The 21,376-nt window shown below is 45.2% G+C and overlaps 1 protein-coding gene across 1 annotated transcript; it reads right to left on the reverse strand.

Moving 5' to 3' along the window:
• Nucleotides 1-5,715: 5,715 nt before the first annotated feature.
• Nucleotides 5,716-9,357, reverse strand: LOC136463684 (cytochrome P450 724B1-like). Its single transcript, XM_066462655.1, has 8 exons — nucleotides 9,158-9,357; nucleotides 8,638-8,962; nucleotides 7,829-7,981; nucleotides 7,204-7,446; nucleotides 6,734-6,820; nucleotides 6,478-6,556; nucleotides 6,153-6,259; nucleotides 5,716-6,054 (listed from the first exon to the last, which is right to left on the reverse strand). Exons 1-8 carry the CDS (start codon nucleotides 9,355-9,357, stop codon nucleotides 5,800-5,802), a joined length of 1,449 nt encoding a protein of 482 aa, XP_066318752.1. The 3' UTR covers nucleotides 5,716-5,799.
• Nucleotides 9,358-21,376: the final 12,019 nt, after the last annotated feature.

The following is a 21,376-nucleotide window of genomic DNA, read 5'->3' on the forward strand; positions in this document are numbered from 1 at the left end:
TCTGCGACTTTGACGGTTCCACCAGATCGAATAGAGATGGGATCATGCACCAATAGGAATGATTTAAAAAACACATATATGACTTGACTTCAAAAATGGGATCAGATACATCTATACTAAGGCAGTGAGATCAACTGTGCCAGAAGTTGTTCTTTGCCCTGTTCGCTTGGCTGATAAGACATGACTGAAAGTACTGTTGACTGATTTGTCGTGAGAGAAAAAACAATTCGTTGGCTGAAAAAAATACGATTTATAAGCCAAACGAACAGGGCGCTTGTTCATTAACGGCGTCCAGCGAGCTCAATCAATAAACAGTGAAGAGATTTGTACATTATATATTCCTAGTCTTGAAATGATATGTAGATGATGCTACTATGTACAGTAGAACCTAATAATTAAGAGATTGGGTACATGCATGTTCGTAGTACAAACAGTACAACAGAGCTTTGGGAGTTTTGCAGTGGTCAGCCTGTTCGTTGTGGCTTGTCGTAAACGATCGTAAATTTTCAGCCGAAACAGTATTTTTCTCTCACACAAACCAGCCAGCAGTATTTCTTCACGAACCAACAACGATACGAACCAGCCAACCGAACAGGCTGGTTGTGTTTTGTGTGCGAACGCAAGGTCCACGAGCAAAACATGTATCTCAAATTAATAAGAATAACAGCAAGGCACATTTTAAGTTTGCTAGGACGATAATCTAACCTACAATTACTCTATAATTTAAATTTTCATTATGCAAAACTGATCAATAATTACGGATTAAAACCACAAAACGTTCAATTTGTCAACTCTTACCTCTTAGTTGTTATAACAAGAGCCTATGCGAGGTATAACATATGTGGAATAGGACAAACATATAGCAGTTAGTAAGTCATGTGTTAGTTTTCTTGTATGCCCCTGTATTCACAAGCGAGGTGTAACATATGAGCATTGGTCGACAAAAAGTGATACCTACAAAAAAAATTTTGGCTGAAATTAAAAAGATTTTGATAAGGAGAACATGGGAAAAAAGTGACACCTACAATTTGTTTTTGGCTGTAATTAAAAAAATGATAAGGAGAACACCGCGCACAGCATGCTTTTATGTGATGTGTGCTCCCACACCACATGACACCCAGTGGTGCAAAGAGATAGAGATGGCAGCCACCCCTCACTGTTTCCAGATCTTTGCCTATTTATTAACAATTATTTTATTTAATTGTGCTAATTAGAATTCAAACTTGTGACCTCTAGTTTTTTTTACACCAACCTAAAAGCTTAAACTAATGGGGTAGATAAACAATTCACTTATACTTCAACATCATGTTGCTTGCAAGAAAGAAGAAAGGAGCACAGTGGAGTTGCTGCTCGACATACTTCTCTGGTGCTTGGCGTGAGGAACAGTATAAGCCTGTTCGCTTGCTCGTAAACGATCGTAAATTTTCAGCCGGGGACAGTGTTTTTCTCTCACACCAAACCAGCCAGCAGTAAATAATCCACGATACGATACGGCCTCCCGAACAGGCTGATAAAAGCTGGACTGTTAGTTACCAGCTTGAATGCTTCATCTGATTTTGGGGGGAAGTGTCTGGCTGTGTTTAGTTTCCAAAAAGTTTCCTAAAAAGTGCTACAGTAGCCATTACATCGAATCTTTCGATATGTGTATGTAACATTAAATGTAGACGAAAAAAAACTAATTGCACAGTTTGGTTGGAAATCGCGAGACGAACGTTTTGAGCATAATTAGTCTATGATTGAACACTAATTACCAAATAAAAACGAAAGTGCTACAGTAACCAAATTCCCAAATTTCACGAACTAAACACAGCCTGAGCTACTACTTGTGGCATCATGTTGATCTGCTACTTCTGGCACAGAGAAAGAGAATTTTTCCCAGGTGCAGAGGGGTGTAGGGAGGTGCTAGCTTGCTGTACTCATGGAGAAGAGAGTGGAGAAGCAATAATTGACAGAAGTTTATGCTTGCTGCTTTCTTATTTATTGCTTAGTCGGGAGCATTTTGGTCGGTTACTTCCATGGATTTAAGCTCTGTTTGCTTGAGCTAATTTAGAATTACTTTTTAGCCATAAAATAATATATTTTTTACAATATTTTAGCATAAGCATCAGCATAAACCAAATTTCAGCATTAGCCAGATGGCTAAAGAATGGAAAAATAATCAAACAAAGTGAATGTGGACTCAATTTTTTTCCCTGCTAGCGACTTGCATCTGGACTTGTTTATGCTATTAATAATGATGTTACGAAATTTACTGAAATGACTCACGTATGAATAAAGGGTGTCCTGTCATTTTCTTGCAATGTCTTCAAATGGACATGGGTGCTCAGGTTTATCAAATATGCAAAGCAAAGATGCAGTGTCTTGTTGGCCGCGATATGTTGGCTTGTGATCAGCTTGTGTAGTTTTGAGCAAATCATGCAAATTACGTGCCATTTTTTTGAGCATCTAGTGTATTGAATGGTTTCGGTGGTTGACGATTAATGTGTTTGGTCAAAAAACGCCGACATTGATGATTCAAAGAAAATTACATTCATCTTGTTTATATTTAATCTCATTGTACCAAAAGAAGAACAAAATAGCGTACAAAGATTTTGTTAATACTTGATCATTACAAACCTACCGACAACATCCTGTCCATGGGTTTTTTATCTAACAAAATCCTGTCTATGGATTGTTCATGCCTGCGCCACCGACCTGGAAGGAAAAGGCTAACACATCCTTTAGAAGGCTTAGCAGTTAGCACGTTAGAAAGTCCCCACCGAGTCTAGCAGTAAAATTGTTTCCTTCCGACGATTTGCTCTGGCTGCACTGCCGTCTTCGGTTGGAGTCACAACCGAATTTTTTATTTTTTGGTTTTTTTTTGAAAGTTTTTCACAAATATGTTCCTGGAGGTAAGCTTTTAAAATCTGGACTCTTAGCTCGGCGTCATCGATGGTGGCGCCGAGCTTAAACATCAAGAACATATTTGTGAAAAACTTTAAAAAAAGGAAAAAAACAAAAAAAAATACGGGAGTCACAACGCGGAAGACCAAGCTGAAACATCTGGTCCGTTTCCATGTGGCCCATTCTGATCCCGACGGCCGGTAGCGGACCAGCGGGTAATGCTCCACGTTGCCAGCGCAATGGCGTCTCCTGTTTACCCAGCGGCCAGCGCGCTTCTTTCCAAATTCCAAGTTGGTCGCGTGTCTCGTGTCTCCTGGCCTCCCCGCCGCGGAGCTTTCCTCGCGGGCTCCCGTTGCTGCGTCTTCTCGCATCCCCGCAATCACCTGATCCTCCTAGGCAGGGACGGAGGATCCAATATGACGAGGTCTGGCTATGGCTGCACCATGTTCGTTTAAACTTATCGGCCATCGTATAATGATAGTGTTGTTCGGATGATGGTTTCTTTGACTGATAAGCCGACCGATGTTGTTTTGTTGTGAGAAAATAAGAGAACTGAGAAGCTTTCCTTTTTTTTGAGAAACAGCTTTTCTTGTGTTGGACTGGTGGAGGACGAAGACGAGATGGGGTCTAAACGAATCGTTATTGTAGCTGGGCTCTGTTTAGGCCAACTAGTGTTACGGTTTCTGCAGCCCATGTAAGTTCCCATATCGCTGTTGCCTGGTGCTGCCTATCCTCGTGAGGCAGCGAATCGTCGAAGAGGCAATCAGTTCATGGCGAATTGGGTTCCAGTCCAACGAGCATGGATGTGCTGCACTAGTAGAGAAACGATTTTGGATCCACTTTGAAATTTGGTTTTAGTCTCGATATTTTTCGCGTCGGGACTAGAGAAACCTTTAGTCTCGGTTGGTAGCTTTAATCGGGACTAAAGGTCTCTGTCCAACGGCTACTGCGGCAGGCTTTTGCTGCAGGGGACCTTTAGTCCCGGTTGGAGCTACCAACCGGGACTAAAGGTTAACTTTTACTCCCGGTTGGTCCCTCCAACCGGGAGTAAAAGTCTACTCCTGGCTGGAGGCTCCGTCCGAGACTAGAAAGAGACATTTAGTCTCGGTTGCTGTCTCCAACCGGGACTAAAGGTCCCCTCCTATATCTTCCTCCCCGAGCCGCGCGAGCTGATTCACTCTCCATAATCTCAGTCCATCGCATTTTTCTGTGACCCCCTGTCCTTATCCCTTTGTTCCTCCCGTGGCTTCTCTCTATTATCTGCTTGCTGTGTGGTAGCCAGGCCCTAAAGTTCGCAAGTGCTGGAAAGCATCCTCGTTCCTCTTTGCTTCTTGACCAAAATCCAAAAACCATGTGAGCCTCTCTCGAATCAGCGGTGGCCCAGTGGTGGCTCGCGCAGAGCGCCCAGCGACGGCATGCGCAGGGCGGCCGATAACGGCTCGCACGCGGCGGCCAGACGGTGGTAGGCTTGCCGCTGGTCGCACGCGGCAGCCCGGCGGTGGCTCGGCAGGGCACCAGGCGTGCTCCGGTCCGACGCGGACGAGGTCCCTGCAGCGTCAAGCAGTTGGCCAAGCTCGACGCCTCCGTGTGCTCGTCTATTAGGGAATCTAGGGATTTGTAATTTGGTCTCCGCTCATATTTGATTTGTGCCCACCTTCATGCTTCCTTGATTTATGACTCAGTATGTTTCTATTCGATTTGGTCTAGTTGTTCATAGTGGTTTCGATTTGGTCTCAATCTAGTTGTCTGTGGTGGTTTGGATTTGTTCAGTTTGATTAGATCTGTGCTCTTGTTTTGATCTAGATCTGTTGCAGGGTGTCCTCAATTTGGTTCTCTTGCATCTGGTGGGCGTAGAATGCGTATTTGAAAACCTATTCGAAAACCAAAACGAATCATCAATTGAAAATAGAAACAAAAAAAAGAACAGAAAAAGGAAAACCTTTAGTCCCGGTTGGTAACCGGGACTAAAGGGTCAGCCCACGTGGTCAGGCCGAGAGGCCTCTTTAGCCCCGGTTGGTATTACCAACCGACCTTTAGTCCCGGGCGAGAAATCGGGACTAAAGGAGGGGCCCTTTAGTCCCGGATTCGTGCTCCCGGTTGGGAAACCGGGACTGAAGGGGTTTCCCAACCGGGAGTACAGCTTGTTTCTGTACTAGTGTTGGCCGCATAGGGAACGATCGCTTAGTACGCGGCGTGTGACATGGATCGATTGGTTATTAGCTAGGGACACCGTCCGGAGCGGGAAATTCCATTGGGTCTGATTCTATGGGGAGTACTACTAGGCACGTAGTTGAGCTCTACATACATTATGAGGGTGATTGTTGCCCTGCTCGCATCGTCCGGAGTCCCATCCGGTACCAAGTGGTGCACTATCTTTGGTTTCCATCCTTGTACGTTTTGCCTGCTTCGTTCCATTCATCTACCTCCCTCCATCCCGCACGTCTTCGTCTTCTCAATTTCACCTTCCCTCGCAAGCCGGGATGGCTTCATACATGCATGGTGCAGGGGCCCATGTGTCAGACACTCAAAACTTTGATGCATGCGTGCAACCAAACACGATATCATTTCGTACTGGACCAACAACAAAGATATATAACCAAACACAGCAAAGTGCATAGTCTTATCATGGCTGGAAAGAGCCTGGACAGCCACTCCATCCCGGCTCGCTGACCCTTGAGCAACCAATCACCCTCTATGTGTATAGCTTAGCATACTTGACAGGTTGCCATGCACATTATACAGCATCCAAGATCCAAGGCGGTATATTAAAACTAAGGTTAAGGGCGCTTTTGGAGGGGCTCCGGCTGGCTTCCGCTCCGTCAGTCAGTGTAGCACTACTGTCAAGAGTTGAGTCGTTCGTCGTCCTCAGCTCCTGCTTCCTGCTTCTTGATCGATCGATAGCTGGATGCATGGACGCTAGAGCTGCCCGACGAACCAAGGGGCCGCATCAGACTGCTGGTGGCACCATATCTCGATGGGCAGGCCCTTGCTGAACTCCACGTACGGGTGCGCCATCGGGACGTCCTCGCCGTCCAACCTCCAACTGTACTGGAGCACGAGGTGGTGCAGGAAGAAGGCAGCCTCCACTTTGCCCAGCTCCGAGCCGGGGCACAGCCGGAGTCCGCCGCCGAAGGGCGCAAACTTCTTGCCTGACGACGTCTGGTCCAGCCCCTGCAATGCAGATAAATAACGAACTCATCGCATCAGTAGCTAGGGAGTACTGGGATCGATCGAATCGATCAAACAACACGGTTCATGCGTGCGTGTACCTCCCATCTGCAAGGATCAAACTCTTGGGGGTTCTTGTAGAGCGCAGGGTCCAGATGAACGGAGCCCAAAATTGGCAGCACTTTCCAGCCAGCTGGGATCACATACCCTGCCAAAACAAAGTACAATAGGGATTAGGGACACTGGAACAGACATATCCTCTCGCAGCATATACTGATTTTACAGTCATTGGGAGGCACCACACAGCCAGTAATAGATACCACAAAATTAAGGAACAGTGCAATAATCCTCCCATCATGGCAAAGTGTGTTAGAAATGATCATATATATGATCACCCAAAAAAAAAGTATATCCATTTTATTTTACCTTTATATCTGACATCCTTAAGGGCCTTCCGGTGCACAAACTTGACAATGTTACCGCATCTCAACGTCTCGTTGATAACCTGCAACATCATGCAGGCAAATGTTGGGCTGCATTATATTTTAATGCAAGCATATATCGTCTATATTACTCCTATGGAGTATCATGCTAACTAAAACAAATGTTTTTCAGATAACACAAGAGGCATGAGTTTGTTTATCGTCCGCTTCTCAACAGAGAGATGAATCAAGCAGCTTACACGTTGGGTATATTCCATCTTCCTGTAGTCCTCAGCGGTCAAGAACTCATCTGTTGCCTTGCTGGACCTTATGCTCTCATGCTCTACCTACATATTACACAGGAAATTGCTCAGTATTGACCGATAGGCCTAGTGCTAAAGCACTTATATCTTACTTTTTCTGCACTTTTTACTTTTTTTGACTTCTAAACCTAGTGTTAAGAATATGCTCATTAGAATATGTTGTAGCAACTGGGAGTCTCATTTGCCTATAAAAGGCAAGGGAGTGTCATTGTAAAAAAAAAATAAGTCATTACATTTCTATTCAATCCAAACGGCCAAGGACCAAGTTGTCCTCTAGTAGTTCCAGATCTAAATCTGATATCCAATCGGGCCAACAAGTATATCTTTCAACACAACAGTTTGATCAGCAAACTGATTATTCACCTTAAAATGCAGGCACCATATGATCCCTGTCGTATCGTACGCACCTTCAGTTGCTCCAGACACTGGGGAGATTGCCCGACGAAATACACGAGCATGGACAGCAAGACGGAGGTGGTCTCGTAGCCTGCTAAAAGCGAGTCCAGCACGAAGGTGACCTTGTCATCGTGGGACAGCTCGCTATTTGCGATGAGCACGTCTATGAAAGCAGACTTCCTAAATGACCCATCATCGCCCTTCCACCTCTCGTCCATAATCTCTTCCAAAGTGAGAGATATCTTCCTCCTCGCCTGCTCATAATAGTTCATAAGACTAAATTAAGCGACGAAGACTATCAGAGAAGTAAAACTATGGTTTGAGAGGAACAATCCCATTTTAGATAGAGTGGAGCATCGTGAGTTCATCCCTTAAATTTGATGGAATAACTACATTCCTCGTACTTATAGGGAGTTGCTATATTTAAAGTGACTGAATTTTTCGGAATTTTCAGATAACAATTAATAGAACAACTCAGAAGGAACAATTAGAATTTTTTTTATATAAGAACAATGACAAAATTGCGCCTGCCTGAACAATAACAAAAAATCATACGCCTAAGATATTTGACCACGGATATACTTACTATAGTTACGCAGATATTTGACCACGGATATACTTACTATAGTTACGCACCTCTACAGCTCTGGCATACGGTGTCCCTGGGATGTTGAGAGGGAGAGAGACGAGCCCCTTCATGAAGGTGGAGTAGTGCTCGAGGAGCCTGCAGATGAGCGGCGCCTCCGGGGACAAGCCCAGCACCTGCTCCACGATGGCGCCGAATGCAAACTGCATGCCAAGTGCCGGCCAAACATGCATACAAACAACGCAGAGTCAATTCAAGCCAGAAAGAGAGACACGCTAAGGGTGTGTTTAGTGGGGAGGTGAAAAATTTTTGGTGTCACATCGAATGTGTCGGAAGAATGTTGGGAGAGGTTTTTGGATACTAATAAAAAAACAAATTACAGAACCCATCAGAAAACTGCGAGACGAATCTAATGATACTAATTAATCGGTCATTTGCACACGTGGGTTACTGTAGCACTTAAGGCTTTTCATGGACTAATTAGGCTTAAAAGATTCGTCTCGCGATTTTGCCGAAAACTGTGCAATTAGTTTTTTTTCGTCTACATTTAGTGTTCCATGCATATGTCTAAACATGCTCTTTTACTACAGGAGGTAAAAATTTTTAGAAACTAAACCGAGCCTAACTCGGAGCTTTGGGATATGATAGAATCTGGAGTATAGAAAGACCACGCGTGCAGTGCAGTGTGCCAGTGTGCAGACAAAACATGCACACGCGAGCGGCTACAGCGCAGTGCTGTCCCTTGTCACACGGGATCTTGTCTGGCCGGCCACCGATCTGGAGACCTTGTACATCCACAGGAGCTAACGCGCCTGCGCAAAGGCTAGCTTAGGGACGGAGAGAGCTGCTGGGACGTCACCTGTTTTGCCTCGTCGCAGAAGGCAGCGGCGCAGCGGCCGCGCCAGGACGCGACGACGGCGCGCGCGGCCCGGTCGACGTCGGCGAGGTAGGCGGGCCGCAGCCCCGTGGAGGCGACGAAGGCCAGCGCCATGCCGCGTATCCGGCGGTGGCGCTCGCCCGTGACCACCAGGAGGGAGGACCCGCCCAGGATGCCGCGGATCGGGCCCGGGTAGCTGCACTGGAACAGCCGCTCCTCGTTCTGCAGCACGAAGTGGTTGAGCTCCTCGTCGCACGACACCACCGTCGGCGCGCCGAACAGGTGCGACTTGAACACCGCGCCGTACCTGCATGCCGGCCGAGCACGGTGGCGCGACAGCGGCAGCGGCGTATGCGTGCCGGCCGCGTGGGAAACGAGAGACCATCATGAGCAACGAAGGACGCATGTACTACTCTGGAACCAATTTAACGATAGATGCTGACTGACTACTAGATAGAATTATTAACGTCCATGCATGTGCATGGTGACGAACTTAACGAACCTGGTGATGTGACTGTGCAAGAAGTCGCCGGTGGTGTTGGAGGCGTGGGGGCGGAGGAAGCCGATGGTCTCACCGACGAGGGGCCAGCCGAAGCTGCCCCTTGGGGCGTCGGGGTTGCGGAGCAGCGGCAGGAAGTGGCGGTACACCACCGCGGCGAGGACGACGGCTACAAAGACAGCCAACAGCACAGTCGTCACCATTGTACACCTTCTAGATGTACAAGTCAAAATAAACGCGGAAAGATTATCTTGTTGGTGTGACAGAATTGCGGGGAGGGGATGAGACCCCGGCCCTTTTTATACGCGTATCGTATGCATGCTTACTATGGCTTATTTCTGGAGATATATCTACACATATATTATACTACATATTTGATTGATTGTATGGCTTACTTCAGTAGATATATCTACATATTATTTGCATCCTCTACTAATACTATGGCTTATTTTTGGAGATATATCTACACATATATTATAGTATATATTGATTGATTGTATGGCTTACTTCAGGAGATATATCTACATATTATAGGAGTATATTGCTTGCTTGATATACTCCACATGTTCCATAGCGTACTACGCAAATGGGTCACATGGGTAACGCTGCTATTTTTTTCTCGAGGAAAGCAACCTGGAGCACTTTATTAATTCGCAAACACCATTACATTAGAAGCTAATGAGTCGCGTTGCCTGTGCTGCCATGGCTTCCGCCATGTCGCCAAGGACTGCAAGCGGCCAAGGCAAGCTGCGACGTCGGCGGCGAAGGGCATCGACCGGCCACAGCACTCCACTCGTGGTGGCAACCCACCGGCTCCCAGCACGCGCCTCGCGACGGCTCGAATGGGGCCATGCTAGATGCCGCGGGGGGCGCCGACAGAACCCGCCACCGACAATGGCGGCGCTAGAGTAAGCCGATGGGGGATTTCAGCTTGGGCGTGCCTGTCGACTGCGCTGACCACGCTGCTCCAACTGCTGCTGCACTCTACTTCCTCGAGCCTGATACGCTAGGGTGGGAGCTGTGCGTGAGCGTTGAGGCTCCCACATGGGTCGACCCTATGCTGGAGGAGCTCGCCGCCTCACTCGTCGTGAGTCGCCTAGCAGGAGCAACAGCGGCTGGGTGCCCATCGGCTTCAGCAACAGTCGCTCAGGAAGACACATCTCGGGTGGACACCTGCTCTCCAGTGAAGGAGCTCTCTACCTCACTCATCGTGAGCCCCCTAGCATGAGCACCAGCACCTGAGTGCTCGTCTGCTCCGGCGACGGCCTCTCAGGAAGTGGACGCATCGCTGGTGGACACCCGTCCTCCGGCGAAGACTGCCTAGTGGACGACAGAGATGCCTCTGTTGCCGCCTATGCAGGGGCCACCACAGGTCACGCCGCCAGGGTTGGAGATGCCGGGGCGCTCCCTGACCCAGAGCTGGTGAAAGGTCCTAATATGGATAGAGGGGGGTGGATAGCCTATTAAAAACTCTACAAAATCACGAGAGCAATTTGTTAGTACACTAAACGGTGAAATATAATTTTGCTCTAGCTCTACAAGGGTTGCAAGTCACCTACCCAATAATTATAGTTGCTATGATCACTAATTCACACATAAACCTAGGTTGCTACTTGCTAAGCTAGTGAGCACTCAAAGGCTAACTAAAGACTTAAAGAGCCTCACTAACCAAACTAACAAGCTCTCACAACTAGCTACACTAAAGAGCATGACACTAGGCAAGAAAGTAAAGAAAGTAATACAAGAGAGAGTAGGATGATTATACCGCCATGGCAAGTGTGATGAACCAATCAATATGAATGCCAATCAATTACCGGGAGAAATCCAATCACAAGATGACACACGATTTTTCTTCCGAGGTTCACGTGCTTGCTGGCACGCTAGTCCCTGTTGTGTCGACCAACACTTGGTGGTTCGACGGCTAAAAGGTATCACATACCTAGCCAACACTTGGTGCCGCAAAAAACCACCCACAAGTGAGGTAACTCAATGACATGAGCAATCCACTAGAGTTAACTTTCGGCTCTCCGCCGGGAAAGGTACAAGACCCCTCACAAATCACCGGGAGACGGCCATGAACAATCATCAACTCATGCCGATGCTCCTCCGCTGCTCCTCGCCATCTAGATGGCGGCAACCACCAAGAGTAACAAGAGATCAGCAGCCACAACGATCCTAAAATGCCACTAGATGCAATCATTCAAACAAATGCACTAGGAATCACTCACAATCTCACTATGATGATGAATCAGTGATGGAGATGAGTGGGAGGTGTTTGCTTAGGCTCACAAGGATGTCAAGAATGTCAAAGTGCCAAGAGAGTGAGCCCCAAGCCAGCCAAACCCTTTAAATAGGCACCCCAAGCAAATAGAGTCGTTGCTCTGTCGAGGACCGACCGGACGCACCCTAGAGTCCAGTCGGCTGCGTTCGGTCCACGGATGTCGTCCACGTGGTGCCGTTTTGAACGCTACTCCTTGGATTCTAACGGTCGAAATAGTCAGCGCTCACTACTTAAATACTGACCGGATGCACAAACGCATGACCGGACGCACTGTCGCTGCATCAGTTCCCGCTTGCGCCCGAGCCAGCGAAGCCAAGATCGAACTTAGTGCCCAACGACCGAACGCGCCACCGCCAGCGTCTGATCAACTCTAGTAAGCACCCCAAGAGGGTTTTTTGAGACCAGACGCGTCAGGTCGACATCGACCTGACGCGGCTCTGAGTCCGATCACCTCTACGCCGCAGACCAAACTCTAGCGCCCCTACGTCACTGTACGTCACGTGTGACCTGACGCAACCCTTGTTCGTCCGGTCGTGTGCCCTCGCCTGCGTCCGATCGTGAGGCCGAGCACCTCCATTTCTGCGTTGACTAACCGGATGCGCCCGGGGTGAGTCTGGTCACCTTGGCGCCAGAGTCCAGTCACTGTTGTGTCCTCCTTTTTCTTTTTCTAACTCCTCAACCACTTTACCCTTGCTTCCAAGTTGCTAACCACAAAGTGTAGAACTTGTGTGCTCATGTGTTACCATTTTTTAAATTATTTTATAATGGTTAATTGTTAGCACACTAGGTCCCTAATGCATATGCAAGAATCATGTCACCTAGTAGCACTCGATAACCGCTTAGCCAAAGATTTCCCCTCTTTATAGTACGGCCTATCAATCCTAAATCACTCACATCCTCTATGGTATCTTGAGTGCAAACAAAAAATGGCTCCTATCATTATACCTTTGCCTTGAGCCCATTTTTGTTTTTCTCTTTCTTCTTTTCCAAATGTGAAGCACTTGATCCATCTTTTTGTAGCCATCACCTTCACCATGACCATCATCTAGCTCCACTACTTGGATTGGATTATCTTATCTAATTCACATACTTAGATCAAAGGTTAGTCCTAGGTTTCATCAATTATCTAAAACCAAACTAGGGTTTTCAATCTTCCCCTTTTTGGTAATTGATGACAACCTTTTTACAAAGATATTCAATAAAGTTTTCTTGGATTCATGTTGCTTGGCCAAGCATTTTACCATGTGTAAAGGATATGGACAAGTTTCATAAACCCAAATTAGTAGCGTTAGCTCTCCCTACATATGTGCTAAGAGTTTGGATTGAAAGCTTGCACATATGCGTGGATTAGAAAGTGTGGGAGAGTAATGTCTACCAAATGATGCTAAGGTGTAAAGAATGGACCTTTGAAGCGTGATAACAATCGTAGTTGCCAATAATACCATCCTTATCACCATGATTTGCTCGACACCACATATAAAAACAAACACACTAGATACCTCATGAGATCACCATTATAAGCAAGGCTCTAGTACCACTTGAAAAAGCATGTGAATATCTTGATATCATTCTATGCACACTAGTTTCCATTTCATAAAACATTTTCTACTATCTAGCATACACCACACAAGCATGGGTATGGAATTAAAAACTTATGCCATGCAAGCAAACATATGTAATGCACATACAAATGCAATATCCAAGTTTATGAGCTTGTTCCCCCTACTTGTGTGCTTCAAATTTCAATTGATCCCCTTCTATTACCATTTCATTTGTTTGCTCCCCTTATCTTACTATCTTTGTGAATTACTTCTCTCCCTTTGACATCAAATACCAAAAAAGGTGTGCTCAAATTTTAGATAGGTTGGGGTGAAACTATGTTATGTGAGGATCATTTTTCATATTTGGTTCAATCTAGACCACTTGCAAAAGATATTTAACTCGGTTTGATCCAAGGGCAAGCTTCTTCACACCTCATTTCAAGGGTTATCTGGATCATGTTGAGTTAAACACTTATAGCTCATTTTCTAAATTAAACACTAGGTTCACAAGCCTACAAACATGTCATATGCTACCACTAGATCATTTCAAACATAAAAGCAATAGTGGTACCATACAAGCATCAAATCCATTTGATTTTCATGAATGAGCCTAAGTCATGATAGGAATTACTAAATGCACTAAGCAAGTCCTTAGCAAGGGATGAATGACATGTTAATCAATTTTACCTTGCTTTGCTCAAAGGAGAGGCATGTCATATAATGGGGGTGCATCAACACATATTTGAGAAGTCAAGTATGTTCAATTCATTCCTTAGCTTGCAAAATTTCTTCTCATCAAGTGTCTTGGTGAAAATATTGACAAATTGATCATCGGTGCCCACACTCTCAATTGAAATATCCCCTTTTTGTTGATGATCTCTTATGAAATAATGACGGACATCAATATGCTTTGTTCTTGAATGTTGAACCGGGTTGTTGGTGAGCTTCACGGCACTCTTATTGTCACATAGCAATGGCACTTGTTTGAATTTGATTCCGAAGTCACTCAAAGTAGCCTTCATCTAAAGGAATTGAGCACAACAACTACCAGCCAAAATATACTCCGCTTTGGTGGTTGAAAGTGCTACACTATTTTGCTTCTTTGATGACCAAGATATAAGTGATCTTTCCAATAATTGACATGTGCCCGATGTGCTCTTTCTCTCAACTTTGCATCCTGCATAATCAGAGTCTGAATATCCAATCAACTCAAATCTTGCTCCGTTGGGATACCACAATCTAACATTTTATGTATGCTTCAAGTACCTCAATATTCTTTTTGTTGCCTTCAAGTGACTCTCTCTTGGTGAGGCTTAAAATCTTGCACACATGCATACACTAAACATCACATCCAGCCTTGATGCGGTCACATAGAGTAGGCTTCCAATCATAGACCGATACATCTTTTGATCCACCATGTTGCCACTAGCACCACTATACAAATTTCCATTTTCCTCCATTGGTGTACTAATAGCTTTAGCATCATCTATTCCAAACTTCTTGAGCATGTCTTTGATGTACTTGCCCTGACTCACAAATGTGACATTCTTCATTTGCTTGATTTGAAGACCAAGAAAGTAACTAAGCTCTCTAATCATGGACATCTCAAATTCATTTGCCATCATTATTCCAAACTTCTCACAAAAATCTTGAATGGTTGATCCAAAGATAATGTCATCAACATAGATTTGCAACACAAACAAGTCATTGTCTATATTCTTGGTAAAGAGACTGGTGTCAACCTTGCCCATCTTGAATCCCTTGGAGAGTAAGAAATCCCTCAACCTCTCATACCATGCTCTTGGTGCTTGCTTCAAGCCATACAATACCTTCTTCAACTTGTAGACATGGTTGGGTTTCTTCTCATCTTCAAAACCTGGTGGTTGTTGAACATTGGCTAGCTCATTGATGTACCCATTGAGAAATGCATTCTTTACATCTATTTGGTACAACTTGATGTTGTGGGCACAAGCATAGGCTAACAAGATCCTAATTGCTTCCAATCTTACAACCGGGGCATATGTTTCTCCAAAGTCAAGACCTTCAACTTGAGTGTAACCTTGATCCACTAATCTTGCTTTGTTCCTTACTACTATCTCATCTTGATCTTGCTTGTTCCAAAATACTCACTTTATTCCAATCATATTATGATCCTTAGGGCTCTCAACTAACTCCCATACTTGATTTCTTATGAAGTTGTTTAGCTCTTCATGCATAGCATTTACCCAATCAATATCCTTCAAAGCTTCACCTATCTTCTTTGGTTCAGTGGATGACACAAATGAGAAATGCTCACAAAATGATACCAATCTTAATCTAGTTTGCACACCTCTTGAAATATGTGGCAGAACCGCTCGAAATAGCAGGCTTCTGGAGGCGCTCATCTTCCACCAGACAGTAAGCACCCCAAAAGCTAGCTACATCAAACGGTTCCATCGAGCACACCCCAAGGGAGAACTCGAACAATCCATGTTTTTTCACCAGGATCCAATAATGAGAACAAGTTTACATCACTTAGTCCATTTCATACAACAATAGTTCTCAAAAATACATTATTACAATACCAAGTTCAGAGTGCGCAATTTAAACAATGGAATTAAAATAAACATCTAACGATAAGATACAAGGATCTGTCTATGCCCATCAGAAGAATCCTCCACACAACAGCTACTCCTCAAGCTGCACCTACAACAGGGGTAAATAAACCCTAAGTACACAATGTACTCACAAGACTTACCCGACTAGTGGAAATAATTTCCTGACTCCAAAGAATACGATAAGCTTTATGGTTTGCTGGGTTTCCTTTTTGCAAAAAGCATTACTAGTAGTGAATCCTTATGTATGTTTCTTATTACCAGTCTTGATTAGTTCATTAGCTAACCATTCTATGTAAGCACCTGTTCTACTTTCAAGCAAGAGTTGAGCAATCAGATCCATTTCATCCTCTTTCATCTTCCAGTTCTTACTATGGTGCTAGATCGTAGATAAGCCGTACCGAATCATATGGTGATTCGTAAACCAATGTATCCCAGCTGGGCACCCCGAAACACATGCCCCGCTTGTACCCCAGGCACAAGTAGGACCAACCCACCACTCTCCTGTCAAGGGGTCTAGGTCCCTATCTAAACTTGGACTCCAAGCCCCCACACCTAAGTCCCAGACTCAGTGTGGTGCTTAGACATCCACCATCCCTACCCCCAATCAGTCGGTTCGGAAAGAGCCAGAACCCACGACAAGAGAGCAATGAGCCTTCCCGCTCCCATAAGCAAGTATGTGCTCAGGATAATAAGTCTGTGACCTGACTAGAATGCAATGCAACGGACGGTCCTTAACCGACACGGATAGGGAAGACAGTGTAACCAAGGTATGCCCTATTGGCCACGAGACACAACCTATTACACCCACCAATACCCGTACCATATCCCTGCCCAGTCTCTATTTCTTTTCACCATTTTATCATTAGAGTGGTAATAATAATCACCTATTGTGAGTAACGATAGGTTACTCACGCTACCGATAGCCTAAGCATAGCAGCTACTCGACCTATGCTAGTATGACTTATAGGTAGGTTATATCTATGCATGTAGTTTCAACAATAAGCATATAACGTAAATGCACATCACATATATATATCCAGTTATTATTCAAAATAGGGGTTATGCACCGAGGCTTGCCTTGAGTAGGCGGGGTGTCAACTCAGTCAGTCAGTGGTGGCTTTGGGACCTCCTCCTACATGAGGATCTTCTCTTCATACTCCTTGATCACCTCCTCAAACTCATGGTCTCCGATGGTCACGATCTTTGCCAACTCGTTCTCTACATGCATGCGATGATGATGCAACACTTAGTATTTTAGCACAACAGCTCCTAAAATAAGAATACACATGGTAAACTACTAAGCTAGCTCTAATGACTAAGGCACTAAGCTAACTATCATCTTTACCAAGTAAAGTGTTGGGTTCAACTAATAAACACCAAGCGTTACAAATGAAGGATATATCTTTATTTCTACTAATGATTTAATGTATATTTGAAACAAAGAGCATTTAACCACCCTTATGTTAAGTCTATTCTAAAGCTACAAAAATTATAGTGAGCACATAATAATACCATGAAGCTACTGTAAAATTTTCAAAGCTAAAACTATCACCATTTTGCCACAAAAATTCCTACAATATTTAACCTAATAATATTAAGCACTCTCAAATGATTTAATAGCTCCTAATATCAACATGTATATATATGAACTAAATACAGTAACAGATAGAGCACAATTTTAGGAAGTTAACAAAATTTGTTTCACAATTTTTTGAGACCTATATTATTTTATATTAATTACCAAAGTTCAGCTCAGAATTAAAATGAAAAGTTATTTCTATTCTCTACGAAAAAAGTTAAACTGATTTTGGCCCAACATGGCCCACACGCGACGCAGTGCGCTCGCACGGCGGCCCACGGTGTGGCCCACACGCACCGACCCACGCACGTGAGGCGGCCCACGGCGAGGAAACCCTGCGTGCACGTGCATTCTTGCAAAAATGTCCTCGCGTTACCAGAAAATCACGCAAACACTACACATAGTATTTCTATAGACAACGACTTTGCAACGGAACTCTCAGATACTTTCACCTTCGCACCGGAGAGGTCCTCGAGATGCCCCGCGCTCGCCGGCACAGCAGGCGGTGGCACTAGGCGGTACAGCGGCCACCCGAGACCCTCGTAGACCTAGATAGGGGACCGGTGCTCACCTATGGACCGATGCGCGACGATGGGTGGTGGTTGCATGAACGGGGTGAAATAGAGAGGGCTCTCCCCGGTGGCAGATGACCTACAACAGCGGCAACGCATTCTGGTGAGCCATAGCGCTAATAGGATGGTACAGATAGGCGATAAGCACCATGGGCACACCATGAACCCAGCCAAAGTAGTGGTTCAGACGACAACAACCTGAGTAGGGTTGGCCACGTGCGTGCGACGAGCAAGGCGACGAGCTGCGGCAGACACGACCGCATCAGCAGCAGTGGGGAGGCGGTAGCACTCCCACTGGCGTGTGCATGGTGAAGAGGGAGCCAAGGTGAGCTAGTGGTGCAGAGGAATTTGCGCGAGGTGAAGTGGTGGAGGCTGGCCACGGCGTGGGCGACGACGGGTCTTAACAGCTCGATGGTGGGCAAAGCATCCAAAATTGGAGCTCGGCCTATCCGTAATCAAGAAGGGGTCAGGTCGGCTGGAGAGGGGACATGAAGGCGGAGACGCGAGCACGAGGAATTGATGAGAGGTGCTCATTTTCTGGCTTCACCGTGACGTCACTCGACAGCGGCAGAAAACAGAGGGAAAAGATGGAAAGAGAGAGACGACGCGATAGGTGGGCTCGGCTCGTCCTTGCCTTGGCGGGATGCGAGCTACGAGATCGAGAGGACCACACGCCGGTGCTACGGACAACGCGTGCGCATGTCCGACTGGCATGGCCCGCGCGCCACAGTGTCATAAATGGCATGGCAATGGCGGCACAGCCACGTGCACGCCGCATCAAAGCGGGCCAGCGGTTACAGCATACAGGCGCGAACACGACGATGATGCGATATCAGCGGCAATGTTGTGATGCGAGGCAGCGGCGGTGGACGCGGTGGCAGCACAGCGTGGGACGGGGCAGCCGCGTCTCCACGCGGTGGGGCTAGCGGCAATAGCTGTGGCTTCGCGCGACGGCTAGCGGCAGCCGAGCCAACGCACAACGCCAAGCGCCTGAGCGCGGTGATCGCGGTCACACAACCAACTAGCCCGAGACAAGTACGTGCACAAATTTTAAAGCGCTCAACATGACCAAACGGTTGCTTTAGTACCTAAACCATCTTCACCATGCTCAAGATGGCACATGAGACTACCAAACCAAGCTATAACACTGCACCACCCTTTAACCCAATCTCTCACATTAAATTGCTAAACATAGCAATGTCTAGTTGTTGGCAGACTTGAAAATTTCTAAGTTTTTGAGCTGAATTTGATTTCCATTTACGATTTCTAAGCTAGCGGAAATATTAGCTAGTAATATCATTTTTCGACCGCAAGTATTTCACTGTCATCTACCAAGTTTGTACTTCCAACTTTATTAAGGTGACACATATATGTTCTATAGCATTCTTGCTTAATAAAAATTGGTTTTTAACCTTAAGTGATATAACATGACTATCGAATCAACTTTCGTTTCACATTTTTGTTGATCGTTTTGAGTTACGGAAATTGATCTACACACTTTATTACATGCATTAACACATAAACATGATGCTCATGACATGTTTTAGTAAATGATTTACGGTGTAACAACGATGGTGTTATAATTCTACCCCCTTAAACAAAATCTCGTCCCGAGATTTCATGTGCCTAGTGTGGGAAAATAGATAAGAATAAATTCTGATTTAAACAATTACCTCGGTGAACTAGAGAGAAGGTGGGGATAATGCTTTAAGATATAACTTTCTTGCTCCCACATTGCTTCGTCCTCCAAGTGGTTTTGCCACTGAACTTTATAAAACTTCACCACATTGTTTCTAGTCACTCTTTCTTTTGCATCTAAGATCTTAACAGGATGCTCAATATAAGACAAGTTGGGTTAGAGAGTGAGTCCTTCAATCTCCACCGCTTCATCGGGGACCTACAAACATTTCTTTAACTGGGAAACATGGAAGATAATATGTACGGCTAACAAAATATCCGAGAGCTGGATACGGTAGGCAACAGAACCACACCGGGCCAAAATCTTGTAAGGTCCAACATAGCGAGGGGCTAGCTTTCCCCGGACACTAAAGCGATGCACCCCCTCATGGGCAACACTTTGAGATACACATGATCACCAACTTCAAATTGCAAGGGCCTTCTTCTCTTGTCCGCATAAGTTTTCTAACGACTTTGAGCTGCCTTCAAATGGCTCTAAATAATACTAACTTGCTCTCTAGCTTCTTTGATAAAATCAGGCCCAAAATATCCACGATCACCCACCTTAACCCAGTTAAGAGGTGTTCTACATTTCTTACCATACATGGCCTCAAATGGTGCCATTCGAATGCTTTCTTGATAACTATTGTTATAAGAAAACTCAGCTAGAGTAAAGCATTCATCTCACTTTTCAGGAAAAGAAATGGCACAAGCCCTCAATATATCCACAAGTACCTGATTGACTCTTTCTGTTTGACCGTCAGTTTGCGGATGATAAGCTGAACTTCTGAGGAGACTAGTACCAAGACATTTCTAGAGTTGCTCCCAGAAACAAGTAACAAAGACTGACCCTCTATTAGAGACGATAGTAAGGGAAACTCCATGCAGGGTCACAATCTGGTCAAAATACAACTTGGCATACTTCTTGGCTGAATATCTGGTATCCATCAGAAGAAAATGAGCAGACATGGTAAGGCGGTCCACAATGACCCAAATAGAGTCATACCCCTTTGCCGTGCGGGGAAAACCCACAACAAAGTCCATGGAAATATCCCCCCATTTCCAAATAGGGATAGGCAAGGGCTATAAAAATCCAGGCGTACGCATATGGTCCGCCTTAACCCTTCCACAAATGTCACATTCTAAGATGTATTTGGTAATGTCATGTTTAATATTTGACCACCAATACAAGTGATGCAAATCATGATACATCTTGTAACTTCCTGGATGAATGGATAACTTAAAATTGTGAGCTTCGTCCAAAATTTTTCTCCTAAGCTCATCACTTGAGGGAACAACCAATCTGTTCTTGAACCTCACTACACCTTGGTCATCAACACTAAAATGAGGACCATGCCCTTCGGCAATTAACTTCTTGATGTGAGGAATTTCTGAAATATCTTGCCTTTGCTCTATAATAAGTTGCTTAAGTAAATCTGAGACTAGAGCAATATGGGCTAGCACCTCAGTATGGTTGAGAGACAAGGGTGCTTCTTTAACTTGATGCGACTTCCGGCTCAAAGCATCAGCTACCACATTAGCTTTTCTAGGATGGAAATGAACCTCTAAATTATAATCCTTGATTAGCTCCAACCATCTCCGTTACCTCATGTTCAGCTCAGACTGAGTAAAAATATATTTGAGGCTCTTGTGATCCGTATAAATATGCACTTTATTTCCCAACAAATAATGCCTTCAAATCTTTAGAGCGTGCACCACAGCAGCCAGCTCTAAACCATGGGTGAGATAATTCACCTCGTGCTTTTTCAGCTGGCATGAAGCATAAGTTATCACACGTCCATCCTGCATAAGCATGCATTCTAATCCAGTCCTTGAGGCATCACAATACACATCAAATGGCCTGCCAATATCTGGTTGGGCAAGAATAGGAGCAGAGGTAAGAAATTTCTTTAGGGCTTGGAAAGCTTCCTCACAAGTCGAACTCCATACAAACTTGACATCTTTCTAGAGCGAG

This window comes from Miscanthus floridulus, chromosome 7 (genome assembly GCF_019320115.1).
Source record: "Miscanthus floridulus cultivar M001 chromosome 7, ASM1932011v1, whole genome shotgun sequence".
In the NCBI taxonomy this organism is placed as follows: Eukaryota; Viridiplantae; Streptophyta; class Magnoliopsida; order Poales; family Poaceae; genus Miscanthus; species Miscanthus floridulus.

What these genes read in the sequence shown, in the direction of transcription:
- LOC136463684 (XM_066462655.1), bottom strand. Translation starts at nt 9,357, where the DNA reads ATGGTGACGACTGTGCTGTTGGCTGTCTTTGTAGCCGTCGTCCTCGCC. An exon ending in AGATGGAATATACCCAACGT is followed by an intron (nt 6,557 to 6,733) that starts GTAAGCTGCTTG and finishes ATGATGTTGCAG; the next exon opens with GTTATCAACGAGACGTTGAG. An exon ending in TTGATCCTTGCAGATGGGAG is followed by an intron (nt 6,055 to 6,152) that starts GTACACGCACGC and finishes TCTGCATTGCAG; the next exon opens with GGGCTGGACCAGACGTCGTC.